Source organism: Marmota flaviventris, chromosome 17 (assembly GCF_047511675.1).
Source record: "Marmota flaviventris isolate mMarFla1 chromosome 17, mMarFla1.hap1, whole genome shotgun sequence".
NCBI classification, from domain to species: Eukaryota; Metazoa; Chordata; class Mammalia; order Rodentia; family Sciuridae; genus Marmota; species Marmota flaviventris.
Genome location: NC_092514.1, coordinates 60,737,764 through 60,752,618, shown reverse-complemented (window position 1 = coordinate 60,752,618; position 14,855 = coordinate 60,737,764). Strand labels below are relative to the sequence as shown.

The 14,855-nt window shown below is 48.4% G+C and overlaps 1 protein-coding gene and 1 pseudogene across 3 annotated transcripts; both read right to left on the bottom strand.

Moving 5' to 3' along the window:
• Positions 1-1,957: 1,957 nt before the first annotated feature.
• Positions 1,958-3,099, bottom strand: LOC114102043 (pygopus homolog 2 pseudogene; annotated as a pseudogene).
• A 1,049-nt stretch (positions 3,100-4,148) lies between these two features.
• Positions 4,149-14,169, bottom strand: Nt5c3b (5'-nucleotidase, cytosolic IIIB). 3 transcript variants are annotated; one of them, XM_027947237.2, is made up of 9 exons: positions 14,035-14,159; positions 13,770-13,868; positions 13,079-13,148; positions 12,946-12,992; positions 10,994-11,079; positions 10,013-10,102; positions 8,255-8,417; positions 5,971-6,171; positions 4,149-4,744 (listed from the first exon to the last, which is right to left on the bottom strand). In XM_027947237.2, exons 1-9 carry the CDS (start codon positions 14,044-14,046, stop codon positions 4,610-4,612), a joined length of 903 nt encoding a protein of 300 aa, XP_027803038.2. In that variant the 5' UTR covers positions 14,047-14,159; the 3' UTR covers positions 4,149-4,609. The 3 variants fall into 3 exon arrangements, with proteins under 3 accessions (XP_027803038.2, XP_027803040.2, XP_027803041.2); XM_027947239.2 differs by lacking the exon at positions 13,770-13,868 and having other exon boundaries at positions 14,035-14,169; XM_027947240.2 differs by lacking the exons at positions 13,770-13,868; positions 14,035-14,159 and adding an exon at positions 13,869-13,909.
• Between the last annotated feature and the right edge of the window lie 686 nt (positions 14,170-14,855).

Below are 14,855 nucleotides of genomic sequence, written 5' to 3'. Positions count from 1 at the left end.
AATTGGTCATAGACTGAAACCTCCAAAACTATGAGCCTAAATAAACCATTTGTCTTTTTAAGTTGATTTTCTAGGTATGTTTTTATAGTGAGGGAGAGCTGATATACCCAGAATCTTTTTTTTTTTTTTTTTTGGTACTGAAGATTGAACTCAGGGTTGCTATTGAACTATTGAGCTATTGAGCTACATCTCCAGCTCTATTATTATTATTACTATTATTGGGAATTGAACCCATGGGTGCTTTACCACTGAGTTATATTCCCAGTCATTTCTTTCTTTCTTTTTTTTGGATTTTAAAGTCATTTTATTAACCCAACTGTACAAAAGACCCCACAACCACATCTCTGCCATTCCACTTTCTTCCAAAAAGTAGTGGCGAGGAGTGGTGAAGTCTACACTCCCCAGGAGTGTTTACAGGTGTGGAGAGGGAATTGGTGCAAAAGTAGCAACAGGGGAGAAGCAAACAGAATCACAAACACAACACAAAGTTGGGGGGTGCCACCTCCACTGTTTTGGAGTGGGGAACACTAGCTTAGTGAAGCCCCGAGGCCCACCCTCTTCCTCATAGCTGCAAAGGCTGTGGGCTCCACCAGGCAGTATCTTCCCTCCAGGTGCAGGGAACAGAGAAAAGTGGGAGTAGGGGACCAGAAGGTAGCCTTTGCCACCACACCCCGAGGGCTAGAGAGACCAGAGTTCTCTGCCGAGGGCCACACTCCCTTCCCCACCCTTTTGAGAAATGCACGTAGGAGCTCAACAGCAGTTGAGAGGGGCTCTTCACTAGGCCCCAGGCTCATTGCTGGCAGGCAGTGCTTTAAAAATAAAACAAAAACAAGCCCAGTGCAGGACTTTGGCTGAGATAATGAGGATTTCTAGATCACCAGGCCCAAGATGATACCTAATAGCCAGGAAATACAGAAGCAAAAATCTCCAGGCTCTCCTTCCTTTTAGTACCATGGCATGGAGAATCCTACTGACTCCTCCTCCTACCCACGAGGCTATGACATGACCTCACTTGGATCCTTCTGTCAGGGAGGAAATGGGGTATAAGGCCTTGGTACCTTTCCAAGCTTTCCTCCAACCAACCCAGGGAGGCAGGGGTATGAGGGCGCCAAAAGCTGAAGAACAGCACTGGGTTTAATGTGCAACAGACAGGGGGCCAGGGGTGCCAACAGAGTCCAGACCTCCAGGACAACCCAGACTTCAAAGATTCTGGTCCCTCAGACCACGTGTCTATATATATATATATATATTCTTTTTTTTTTTTTTTTCAAAAATATGGTCATTAAGAGAAAAAAGCATGGGAAGCTGAGACCAGTGACTTTGGTATGAGGAAGCTACATCCTGACAGCACCTCTTACCTACTGTCACGAAGCCCCAAATCACCAAGAAACTGCCCTAGCTGGGAACTCCATTCTTCAAGCTATTTGGTGCTGAGGGAGGAGGAGCTGGACAGGTCTGGGGGAGGCAAAGGGGAAGGTAGAAAAAAGGAGGAATCCCCATTTATTCCCTAAAGAGGTCTCCCAGAGCCCATGAAATGGCTGTCGCAGGGGTAGGAAGAGACCGGCTCCTCAAGCCAGAAACCTTCAACGCTTCACTCCAAAAACTAAGGCTAGAGCTGTGGGGCGAGACAGGGGTGATAGGCACAGGTGTTAGATATCCATCCTAGGCAGACAGGGCACTCTTGCCTTCCTGAATTTCCTCTGCCCCTTTTCTCTTACAGTCACATCCCTAGGCCTCCTAATAGCCACACACACACACACACACACACAAAGTGGCTCTGCTCAGCAGGTTTCCTGGATCTCCGTAGATCTTGATGCGTTGTTTCCAGAAAAGTGAGCAACCCAGGCTCTTCTGCGCCCAGGCACTATCATGTTTCTGCTCTGAGAGGATGGGGAACCAGTGGAAACGAGGACCAGGAGCCAGACAATCACCCTGGAGGAGCAGGAAGGGACATGTGTACTTCCCTGGGACCACCTCACCAGTGTCACCCATCATTAGCAGCCACCAGCTGCCCCATGCCCTCGCGGATGTAGACAGACTGGATCTCCTTGGTCTTGAGGCAGAGATCACAGGCCCAGACAGCAGAGGCCTCAGTGGTCACGCTGTCAGTCATGCTGTGCACTCCAGTGGAACCACTTCTGGCAGGAGGCCTCACACAAGACAGCATCCTGGTTGTCATTCACCTCGTTCCGACAGGCACCACATGGGTACACCAGGCCTGGGGGAGGCTGGGGCCCTGAACCCCCACCTGTCTTGCCAGGGGGTGCTAGGCTGTTGGCATCCGGAGTGCCATCACCCCGTCCACTGCTGTTTTGGGGGAAACTGGGCTGATTCCCATTAACAGCAGCAGCTGGCGAGCCCAAATGGGGCTTCTGGGGAAAAGCAGTGGGAGCAGGTGGATTCAAGGGCTTCCCCCATCCTCACCACCAGGGCCAGGAAAGCCGGGGTCTGGACCAGGGAAGGGACTTGTGTTGGGGGGCAGGCTGGGGAGCCCCTGACCAGGTCTCTGTAGAGGAGAAGGACCAAAAGGCACATCTGGCTGGGCAAAGCGCTGGGGGAGAGAAGGAGGGCCCAGCTCCCCTCTGGGAGGCTGTCCCATGGTGGGTGAGATCATGGGGCCAAATCCCCCACTGGGCCTGGCATCATCTGCCCACCTGGAGCGCTGAAGTTTTGACCCAGAGGCTGGCTGAAGGGTTGACTGGGAAAGTTCATGTTGCCTGGGGGTGGGTAGCCAGGGCCCTGGGGGGGCATGTTGAAAGCAGGTCCCATAGGATTAGGAGGGAAGGGCGGGGTTATCAACGAAGTGTCTGGGGACCCCTCCACAGCCTGGGGGTACCTGGCTTGCCATGTCCCCTCATACACGGAAGCTTCCAAAGAGCACAGGACTGCCGAGGAATGGAGGGGCCGCGCTGCCCATCTTAGGGGCTCCGAAGTCACCCTCAAAAGGGTTGGATGCAACCAGATGATCCACCATGGGAGTCGGGGTGGTGCAAACTCCGTCAGACGTGAGTAAGCAGGACCCTGGGTATTTGACTTTCTTCGCTTCTTTTCTGGGCTCTTCATTTGCAAACCGGCCTTGCCCTGCTTCCTCCCAGTGCTGGGCGATGCAGGGGGCCTGAAGGGTCACTGGGAGGCATCCAGGCACTCCGAATGGCACCTGGCTACCAGCAGACACTGAGCAGCCCTTGTACCCCACCCCCCAATACCTTCAGGTCTACTAGAAACACAACTTCCAACAGTCGGCTCCTTGCAGGAGGTGGGAGTGGCTGTTTTCTTCAGTCTCTGGGGTGCTCCAGCTTTAAGCCACATCCCTGGCCCTTTTATCTATTTACTTTGACACAGGGTCTCACTAAGTCCCTGAGGCTGGTGGCGAATTCGCCCTCCAGCCTGCTGCTGGGGTTATGGGTGAGCACCGTCATGCCCAGCAGCGGATGCTTCTCTCCAAGGGAGGACAGGCCAAGAAACGCCACATGAACTGGCTTTTTGAAAGAGGCCCAGAGAGAACTCAGCTGGCTCTTGACCATCCAAGTCAACAGGGGGAGGAGGGGAAGGAACTGAGAACAGCCATAATGCAAGATGCTTCTCTTTCACTTTGCCTTGTCCTCCCGGGCCTTGGCCTGAAGCCCTTGCAGATCATCTGTTTGGTGGCCCTGGGATGAAAAGAAGGAGGAGGGAGCCAAGGGCACCAGGGAAAATCTACACCCAAATAGGTTCCGTTGGGGATCCCTAAAGAGAGGGCTCTTAGACGGCCACCTCAACCCAACTGATCCCAACAGAATTTCAGATTTGATGGCTGCCCCAGAGTTAGGCCACCCCATTCCAAGTCAGCGCCCACCCTGTCAGCACAGGCATATTTAGACTGGGCTCAGAGGGGCTTCTGGGCTAATTCACGGTGGTCCTCCAACTGTTCCATGGAGCCCCCATGCCTCCTCAGAGCTCCCCTCAGAGCTCCCTATGCCTCCAGGGCCAAAAGGTTCAGGCTCTGCCGCCTACCCACACCCTCTGAATCAGAGCAGCTCTTTCTTATTTTAATTTTCATCTGTTTCATACCTTATATTTGTGTAAAGTACAGCTTCTCCTGTTCAAAAAAAAAAAAAATTTTTTTTTTTTTTTTTTTTGATACCGAGGATTGAACCCAAGGTCCTTAATCATTGAGCCACATCCCAGTCCTTTTTATTTTTTATTTTGAGACAGGGTCTCACTAAGTTACATAGAGCCTCACTAAATTGCTTAGGCTGGCCTTGAACTTGTGATCCTCCTGTCTCAGCCTCCCTGAGCCTCTGGGATTGCAGGTATATACCACCTTGACAAAAACAAGTTTTTTAAAAAATCCTTGGACTAGATGATCCATAGAATATTAACATGCTGTGGCCCATGGTTCATTTGGAACCCTGATTGCTGCCCTCCTACCCAACAGGGCCTCCTGCAAGCCTCTGTTGAAGAGGCAAGTGAAGGCATTGGGGGAAAGAGGAGGTGGGCAAGGACATGTCCAGTGGCTCCTGGCTGCCCAGGACTTTTCTCTATGCTCACAGCAGAGAGGTCTCCTGAGGAGAGGTCCCCTCCTCATTGTGATCGGCAAGGCCTGGACTGACACTGTGCCCTCAGGCCCTCAGGAGTCTTGCATCTCCATGAGGTCCCCCTGGGACAGGATGTGCTGCAGCAGCCCGTTCACCACATCCAGGGACTCGTCCTTCTCCAGCACGATGTCATAGGACTCCAGGTAGCGCTGCCGCTGCTCCTCCACCTGCACAGGGAAGCAGACCAAAAGTCCCCAAGACACCTTGTCTAGGCCTCTTACTCCAGAGTGGGGGGCCAGGGAGGAGGCCACACAAGCACAGCTCCCAGCCCCCTTTCCAAAGTCTGAGGAGTTCAAGGTTAAGGGTTTGTTCTTTGAAGACAGAAAGGCTGCCTTAATTAACCCTCAGCCAGAGTCAAAAGGTCAATATCAAGGGTGAAAATCAAAAGCCCAGATGTTACCTCTAATCAATCTGGGCTGAGTTGTTTTTTTGGCTGGGTTTTTTTTTTTTTGGTACCAGGGATTGAACCCCAGGGTACTTAACCACTGAGCCACATCTCCAGCCTTTTATATTTTTTAATTAATTTTTTTTTAGTTGTAGATGTACACAATACATTTGTTTTATTTTTATGTGGTGCTGAGGACCCAACCCAGTGTCTCCCATGTGCTACGCAAGTGCTCTACCACTGAGCCCTAACTCCAGCCCAATATTTTTTTAATGTAGACAGGGTCTCGCAAAATTGCTTAGGGCCTTACTAAATTTCTGAGGCTGGCTTTGAACTTGTGCTTCTCCTGATTTAGCCCCCCAGCAATGGGATTCCAGGCATGTGCTAGGAGTTTTTGTATGGCTCAAACATTTGTGGGCTCCAGCATCTGCTGGGGAGGTACAGCACTCTGGTACCTTTGCACCAGATATAATTTTTCTTTTCTGAATCAGAAAAGAAAAATTATATCTTAATTATCTTAATTATAAGCTCATGGTCAGAATACCAAAGTCTGGCATCTCAATCATGCCCCTTAGGTCTGATTTAGGAGGACTGGTAATCAGCCCCACCCTCTCCTAAACTACATTAACTTGGGCAAGTTCACCATAAACTCCTTGACTTGGTTTCCTTATCTGTAAAATCCCAGTCACTACCTCAGAGGGTTGCTGGAAGGACTAAATGGGGTAATGTCTGTGACATGCTTAGAACAGTGCCTGACACACACAGTCACACAGGCCAGTTCGATGTTCTCTCTCAACTCCTGTGTCAGGCCACGTGTGCATTTGTGATTACTAGGGATCTTCTTCATTTCCTATGAGACTATGTGTTCTAGGTGAATATGGCTTGAGTCTTACCTCGGCACCCCTAAACTTTCCACAGTGTCTGGCACGTAGAAGGTGTTCCAAAGCATTTTTTAGTAGAAATTCAAGGAGAAAGCCATGTGGGCAGGAGGCCTTGGCCCCTACCTACCTTGTCGTTTAGGAAGCCAATCTTGAGAATGTTCTCCACTCCAGGAACCCCATCGGCCATAGTGAGGTCCCCCATGGAGTCTCCAAGCAGGAGGATGTTGGTCTTGCCCTGAAGCTGCTGGAAGTAACTGGAGTTCTGACACGCGGAACTGTTCTTATTGTAGGTGTGTATGAGCTGGCCCTTGAATCCCTGTAGAAAACCCTAAAAAACCAAGAGACAGGTAGCAGGGACCCATGGAGTGCCAGCTTTCCATTCTGTCACAGAGGAAAGGAAATCCTGCAAGCTATAGATAATGCCCAAACTTTTTACTGTACCCTAGAATGGTGGTGGGTCCCAGATTTGGTCTTTTGTTGTTATTGTTGTTGTTTTTATTATACTGGGGATCAAACCAGGGGTACTTGACTATCACTGAGCTACATTCTTAGCTCCTTTTTATTTTTTATTTTGAGTCAAGTTGTCCTCAAACTTACAATCCTCCTGCCTCAGCCTCCTGAATCGCTGGGATTATAGGCATGAGCCATCATGCCTGGCATGGCTTGTTTTTCATAAATAAAATTTTACTGGAACACAGCCACACTCATTTGTTCACTTACTAACAATGGCTGCATTTTCTGCCAAAATTGCAAAGTTGAGAGTAGTTAAAATGGAGACCACAGTGCTCCAAAAGCTTAAGATACTTACTACCTTGCCTTTATAGGAAAAATTTGTGACTGATGATTTAAACTAGCATAGGCAGCTATAATGTACCAATTAAAAAAATGTGGAACTGGGGTTGTGGCTCCACACTTGCCTAGCATGTGCAAGGCTCTGGGTTGAATCCTCAGGACCACATAAAAATAAAATAAATAAAATAAAAATTATTTAAAAAATTAAAAATGTGGAAAAAATAAACTAAAAAAAATATTGTAAAAAAATAGGGCTGGGGTTGTGGCTCAGTGGTAGAATGCTTAACTAGCACGTGTGAGGCACTGGGTTCAATCCTCAGCACCACATAAATATAAATAAATAAATAAAAATAAATAATAAAGGTGTTGTGTCCATTTACAACTAAAAATAAATTTATAAATAAATAAATAAATAAACTAGAGGGGCCATCAAATATTGTTGATTATCTCTTTTGATAGAAGCTGCAATATAGGGGCTGGGATTGTGGCTCAGCGGTAGATAGCTCATCTAGCACGTGCGAGGTCCTGGGTTGGATCCTCAGCACCACATAAAAGTAAAAAAAAAAAATGCAATAAAAGATATTTTGTCCAGTTACAACTAAAAAAATAAAAAAGCTGCAATATAAATGCTATTCATGGGAATGTAGATCTGATTCAGTGGTAGTGCACTTGCTTAGTATGTGCAAGGCCAGGCCTAGGACCCGTCCCCAACAGAGCAAGAGGGAAAAAAGAAGAGGAAAATGCCATTCAGGACATGAGTGTGTACTGCTCAGCTGCAGGCCATATCCTAACCACAGGTCAAGGTGCTAAAAATTCTAGCCACTGATTTGTGTTTCCTTTTGGTAGTACTGGGGAGTAAACTCAAAACTTTATACATGTAAGGCAACTCCACCACTGAGCTACATCCCCAACCTTTTTACTATTTTTTTTTTTTTTTTTTTTGAGACAGGGTTTCCTAAATTGCCTTGTTTGGCTTTGGACTTTTAATCCTCCTGCCTCAACCTCCCAAGTAGCTTGGATCAGAGGTGTGCACCACTGTGCCTGGCTTCAGTCACTGTTTTTAAGGGGAAGAAATCAGAAAATAGGTGAGTGGGAGCAGGCCACCTACAACCCCAGAAAAAAAAAATGTCAAAGTCCAAGTCTTTCAATACTTAGAATAGCACAGGATTGATGACAGTGACATAGGACCGAGCTGAACCACACACTAGGTCCCCATGGCAGAGAGCTAACTATTGGCCAAACACTAGAGAGGGTCCTTCGAAAGTAACTGATAAACCAGGAATGGGGATGCACGCCTGGAATCCCAGTAACCTGGGAGGCTGAGGTAGGAGGATTGCAAGTTTGAGGCCAGCCTCAGCAACTCAGTGAGGTCCTAAGCAACTTAGCAAGACCCTGTCTCAAAGTAAAAAGAGCTGGGGATGTAGCTCAGTGGTAAAGCACCTCTGGGTTCAATCCCCAGTACCAAAATAAATAAATAAATAAATAACCACCTGAGGGCAAAGAAGCCAGCTGTCTCCCTTCCCTGCCTCCCCAGGTGGGGGTTAAAGTATAGGGTAAAGCAGCCAGGTTGATGGTCCCCACCCCTCTGCTTTTCCCTGCCCAGATGGGATATGGCTCACCTCTTCATTAAAATCCATGTAGTTAGACACAATGTGGATATTGGGGTGAAACACTTCCATCTGTCGGATAATTTCTTCCAGGATATCACCAATGCCCGCAGAAAAGATGAACAGCGGAATGTTGTTACGATAGAGTGTGTTGAAGAATGTCTTATACCCCTCCCTGTAAAGAGAAGAAAGAATTCTGAAATGGAGTTGCCTTTGCTACTATTCTTTATCTTCTACTTGGGCTAGGTATTTTTTATAATTTTCATTGTTTTAAAAACATTTTAAATTGAGGTACACAATGTATACAGAAAGTGATTATGTACTTGCTGAATGAATTTTCACAGATGTATACGTCCAGGAAACTCTAATCAGATCAAGGTTCCCTCAAGGGCCCTCTCAGTTAATACTACCCTCCCCCTGCATCTGACTTCATATCACCACTGATTAACTTTGCCCGTCCTTGAACTTCATATAAAGGGATTCAGCCAGGTACAAATAAGCACACCTATAATCCCAGCAACTCCAGAGGCTGAGGCAGGAGTATCATAAATTCAAGGCCAGCCTCACCAATTTAGCAAGGCTCCAAGCAACTTAGTGAGACCCTGTCTCAAAATAGAAAATAAAAAGAGCTCAGTGTAGCTCAGTGATAAAGCACCTCTGAGTTCAATCCACAGTACCAAAAAAAAAAAAAGGTGGGGAAGATTTAAGATTCATACAGAATATACTCTTTTGCTCTGGCTTATTTTGTTTAACATACTGTCTGTATGGTTTATCCATTTTCTGTTTGTCTGTCTACTTTTAGGTACTGTGAATTTAACACAGGGGTCTTGTTGAGTTGCTTAGGGCCTCACCAAGTTGCTGAGATGGGTTTCAAGCTTGTGATTCTCCTGTCTCAGCCTCTCTAGTCACTGGGTGATTTGCCTATGGTGAGTAGTTTGTTCCTGTCACTGCTGTGCTGAAAATATTATTCCATCATATAATTGTGCTTCAATTTGTTTATTCAGCTTCCTGTTGATAGACAACTGAGATGTCGTCAGATTTCAGTATTATGAATAAGCCCTGTGCATGTCCTGTGGTGTTCACTCACTGCTCTTGGACATTTACCTGGGAGAGGGACTGTTGAAACAACAAGAGAGGCCAATATTATTTTGCTACTGATCATGCACTGGGCAGCTCTCCTGGGACACCTTCACTGGGGCCCCTCCACATTCATCTCATTCTTTTCTGGTCTGCACATATCTCTACTCTCCTGCTGTTTCAGGAGCTAGCCTCTCTCCCCAGTAAGGACTGCCGACCTTTGAGGGCAGGTACTGATGTCTGCTCCTGTCTCGGGGGGCTCCCATCCCTGCTCCAGGAAAGAAAGTTCCAGCAGAGACAGCTGCTTGGTGAAGGACAGTGATGATAAAGGTCCTGGCTTAGCAACTCTCATGTCTGGGTAAAGAACAGCAGTCACCCAGGGGGACTCCAGAAATCTTTACCATCAAAAAACAGAAAAAAAAAGAGCTGGACTCTAGGAGATGGAGCGCTGGCATTTTGCACTGCCTCCACTGGAGATGGCTCCATGGCCAGGACTCCTTGACTCCCAGCTACTAACTCTGCTCCACTCCTTCCCAGCCTCCTTTGCATAAGCAAAACAGCTTCAGACTGAGTTTACTGTTTTGAGTTCTGGAGCTGGAACCCAGGGTCTTGCACGTGTGAGGCATGCCCCGAGAATGCAAAGCAGTTCTGGAGAGTCTGGTGAAGCAAGCGTTTCCAGGGCAAGAAGCTCACCTGAGCATGGCGGTGGACTCCCCGACCACCTGCGCTATCTGACGCTTCTGAATCCTCTGCTGACACAGGAGGTTGTGCGCTTTGGTCCACCTAAGAGCAGACACCCCACGAAATTCCAAGTCATCCACGGACATCAAGGGCCCTTTCCCTTCACAGAACCAAGTCCCCTCTAACGCCGACAGCCTCGCCCTTTTCCACAGAGTCATTTCCTGAAGGATTGTGGCCATCCTTAAAAGGAAGAGGGCAGGAAGGCAGCATAAGGGAGGCAGAGCTGGGGTGGGGGGGCTGTTAGCTGTGAAAGCGGAAGCCTTTCCAGACCCTGTCCTCTGTGACCCTCCTCTCTGGAGATGCTGCCCAGGATGCACGTTTCCAAGGCAGGGTTGCTGTGGCTTGAATGTGCCCCCCAAAGTTAATTTTTTGAAAACTTGATCCCCAAGGCAGAGATGCTGGGAGGCTCTGGCCTCATGAACGGATTAATGCCATTATTATGGGAGTGGGTTCCTCATACAGGGACAAGTCCAGCCCCCTCTTGATCTCTGTCTCTCTTGCCCTCTTTTTGCGCTTTCTCCCTGGGATGATGTGGCAGGAAAGCCCTCATCAGACACTGGCACCTTGACCCTAGACTTCCCGGCCTCCAGAACAGTGAGCCGATATGTTTCTATTCACCTTAAGTTGCCTAGTCTGTGGTGTTCTGTTACAGCAGCACAAAACAGACCAAGACAGGGACATTTCCCCAACAGGCCACCAAACCAATGGATTTCTAACTTTTTCCAAGGATTCTTTGAGGGCCTCCACTCTAGCATACACAGGAAGTCCTGGTGTATATGGACAGTTTGTTCTACTAGCTGGGCTAATGGCATTACAGCTAAAACCTCAGTAAGATGAAGGAGCTGTCAATTCATCAAAGCTCTGGAAGAACACTCGCAGCCCAGCCCTGCCCACCTTCAGGGCCCAGGAACATCTCTCACCAGCGCCACTTACCATTCTACCATATGAGGCAACTTCTCTTTGATGGATCGGTGTGGGTCAATCTCAATTGGGTAGTAGTGGTGATACAGCGCCGTGAGCTGGAGACATCCACATGAGTAGGAAAGTCATTAGCACACATCAAGTTTTCCCCCAGCAAAGTCCCACAGCTTAGTGTGAGAGAAAAACTGCTTAGGGGATGCATCCTTGTGTAAAGGGTCTTCGTTTTTGTGTGGGGACACGTCAGTTACAAGACTCAAGTTTCTCCTCTTTTATTCTCTTACAACACTTGCATCTACCTACTTGATAATGTCCGGGGTGAGACTAGACTTGCAGAGCTCCTCTTGCACTCGCCCTGAGAATGAGGTCTAAGAGGCAGCAATATAAGGAGCTTTACTCTCCTATAAGAAAGGTATTGAAGCTGGGCGTGCTGGCACATGCCTATAATCCCAGAGCTCTGGAGGCTGAGGCAGGAGGATCATTGAGTTCAAAGCCAGCTTCAGCAACAGTGAGGCGCTAAGAAACTCAGTGAGATCCTGTCTCTAAATAAAATACAAAATAGGGCTGGGGATGTGGCTCAGTGGTTGAGTGCCCCTGAGTTCAATCTCCAGTACCCCAAAAAAAAAAAAAAAAAAAAAAAAGTGCATTGGAACTTTTTTTTTTTTTTGACTGATGTTATCAATTAGCTAAGTCATCAGGGTAATTCTCAGTTTCTAGAAATGTGGGATGCTTTCTCAGGTGCTAGGCAAGGTGGTTTAAGGAACTATATGAAAAAACACTTTTCATTTCATTTAAATAGTTATGGATTCTCCACCCCCCCCCCTTTGTACTGAGGATGGAACCTAGGGGTGCTCTACCACTGAGCTACGTCCCCATCTTCATCCCTTTTATTTTTTATTTTGAGACAAGGCTGCTGGGGGTGACTCAGCAATAGTGCACTTGCTTAGAATGCCTAAGGCCCTGAGTCAATCCCAGGACTCCCACCAAAAATTTTTAAAAAGAGAAAGAAGTTCTCAGTGTGTGTTTTTTGGAATACAAAAACTTCTTTTTCTTTTTCTTTCTTTCTTTGGTACCAGGGATTGAACCCAGGAGCACTTAACCATTGAGCCACATCCCCAGCCCTTTTTTATATTTTATTTTGAGACAGGGTCTCACTAAATTGCTCAGGGCCTTGCCAAGTTTATGAGGCTACCTTTGAACCTATAATCCTCTTACTTCATCCTCCCAAGCCACTGGGATTACAGGCATATGCCACTGTGCCCAGCAAGAACATTTTTCTAAAAGTATATTAGGACTCAGAAGATCATACATATGTGTGGAGTTTGTTGTTGTTGTTGTTTGTTTGTTTGTTTTGGTGTGATTTAGACCATCTCAAAAAAAAAAAAAAAAGATTGGGGAACTGGGGATGTAGTTCAGTGATAGAGTACCACCAGTACTGCAAAATAAAAAGTAAAAAATAAAATAAAGTGCTATCTATAAATCACTGCCCATCTTAATAAGAAGTAATCATCTCCAAGTACTGGAAAGGCATGCATGAGAGCTTTGGTTTGATCCCCAGCACTGCAAGAAAAAAGGAAAAAGAAAAAAAAGGAATATTGGAAGAATTGATGAATGATGAGACACTAAGAGACCCAGTTAGAATGCAATTTAGTGAATAATGAAGTGGAACTAAATGATAAAGTCATTCACCCAAAAGAGGTCAGCGACCTATCAAAGTGCAGGAGGGTTAAACAATATAACATTCAAGTCTCTTATAATAGCATAATGTCTATATTCCAACCATCCATCATCCTATGTCTCAGCCAATAGGGAAAAGCTGTCTTCGTGTATTAAGACAAGATCCACATGAGCATAAAAATTTTTTAAAGAATTCATTCCTAAGATCTCTACGCTGGATTCTGGTTCTAATCAGGAGGCACTGAAGTAGCACATGATATCCATTTCTGAGCAAAGAAAGAGCGACCCACCTCTTTCCGACACTCCTCACTGATGATCTTGCTGTTATCCAGAATATCTGGAAAAACATGAAACTCCTTTTACTTGCTCCTTAGAAGCTGTCATCTTGTCAAGCCCAACCAAGCAAGCTAGAATATGACTTACTGTAAGAAGAAGGGCATCGCTTTCCATTATATGAAAACCTGCTCAAGGTCATGTCAAAATCAGAAATCACCTAAGAGGCAAAAGAGAAGTGCTGATGCCTAAATAGGCACTTTCTACTGTGGCCCTGCCTCAGCCTCCGGGTAAGAGTGAACTTGCTTAGAATGCATAAGGCCCTGGGTCAATCCCAGGACTCCCACCATTAGAAGTCTAATCAGCCCAATGGCCAACCTCGGGGCAAAACCCTGGGAGAGTTAGGGAGGGATAGAGAGGGAGGGGAAGAGGTGATCCTCATCCTCACACCCTAAAGGAAAGCCCAGTCTCCTGGAGGGGTGTGTGTGTGCGCGAGTGTGTGTGTGCGTGTGCGTGTGTGTGTGCGTGTGTGTGTGTGCACGCGTGTGCATGCTGACTTTCGATGGCATCCTCCCAGTGCATGGGTTCCTTCCTAAAGCGCCTTCACCTTACCTAGTGGGGACCCCGCTGGGCTTGTAGTGCGTGGCCGGGGAAGGCCCAGGTCCTGGTGCGGGGTGTTTTCGAGGGAGGGGCAAGAACACCTTGAGACGTTTGTAATCTGTTTCGGGACAGCAGGGTCCCCCCGCGGGCGACCCTACCTGCCGCCCTCAGGCCCTCGGGGCGCTGCGCGACGCCCGCCGCGGGGCAGGAGCCCTCCCTCCGCGGGGCCGCTCCACTGTACCTGCAGCCGCTCGCCCCCGCCCCTGCGGAGCGCGCCCACGATCTCCAGCACCCGCCCGGGCTGCCGCATCCGGACCGTGGCCTTCTTCAGGGTGCTCACCTGTCCCGAGACCCGAGAGAACCGCTGACCCGGGCGCCGCGCCGAGCCCCAGGGAGCAGGGCTTGCCCCGGCGCCACGCCGCGACTTCCGCAGCCCGCCGGGGACCTGGGGGCGCCGCGGGGACAAGGGCCCGCTGCTGCACACGGGGCGCTCCCCCGAGCCTCACCTCTTCCGCCATCTCGCGGGTGGCTTGGTCCGTGGCACGAGAGACGACTGCCGCCCCGCGTCCGCACTGCGCAGGCGTCGTCCCCAGCCGTCCGCGCGGCTGCCTCCCGGGCCTGGGAGCTTTGGCTGGGGCGCCGGCAGGAGCAACTGGTGGCGAGTTCTATCGGGAGGAGGAGGGGGAGGGTCTCAAGATCCTGGGGTCACGTGCGTGGGCTGGGCTGTCATGGGGCCTTATGTGACTCTGCACTCTTTGGAGCAACGCTCTGGCAAGAGTGGTCATTTCCTGGCCTAAAGTTTGCAAGAGGAACAAAACCGACGGGTGGGAGGGGATAGGAAGGTGCCACCAAGTGAATACTGTTAAACCATCCTCAGTTGGGCCCCTCCTCGTCACGGAAGAAAGTGAGCGACTAACACAACTAGGGTGCAGGGAGACCTTGGGCAGTTGGGCAGCATGGAATTCAATCATTTTTTGCTAGGCATGGTGTGCATGCCTATAATCTCAGAGACTCTGGAGGCTGAGGCAGGAGGATCACAAATTCGAGGACAGCCTCAACAATTTACCAAAGCCTTGAGCAATTTAAGGAGTCCCTGTCTCAAAAAATACAATTAAATTAAAAGGACTGAGGATGTGACTCAGTGAAAGTGCCCCTGGGTTCAATCCCCAGTACAAAAACAAAAGAAAGAAAAAAGAAATTAATCAGCTTCACTGCTCCCTTCTGCCTCTGCTAACTTGGAGTTCTTTGAACTCAGTGTGCAGGGAGCCCAGTGGGAGCCATGGAAGGTGGATGGATGCTGCAGGGATCAGAACCTGAACAACCTGAA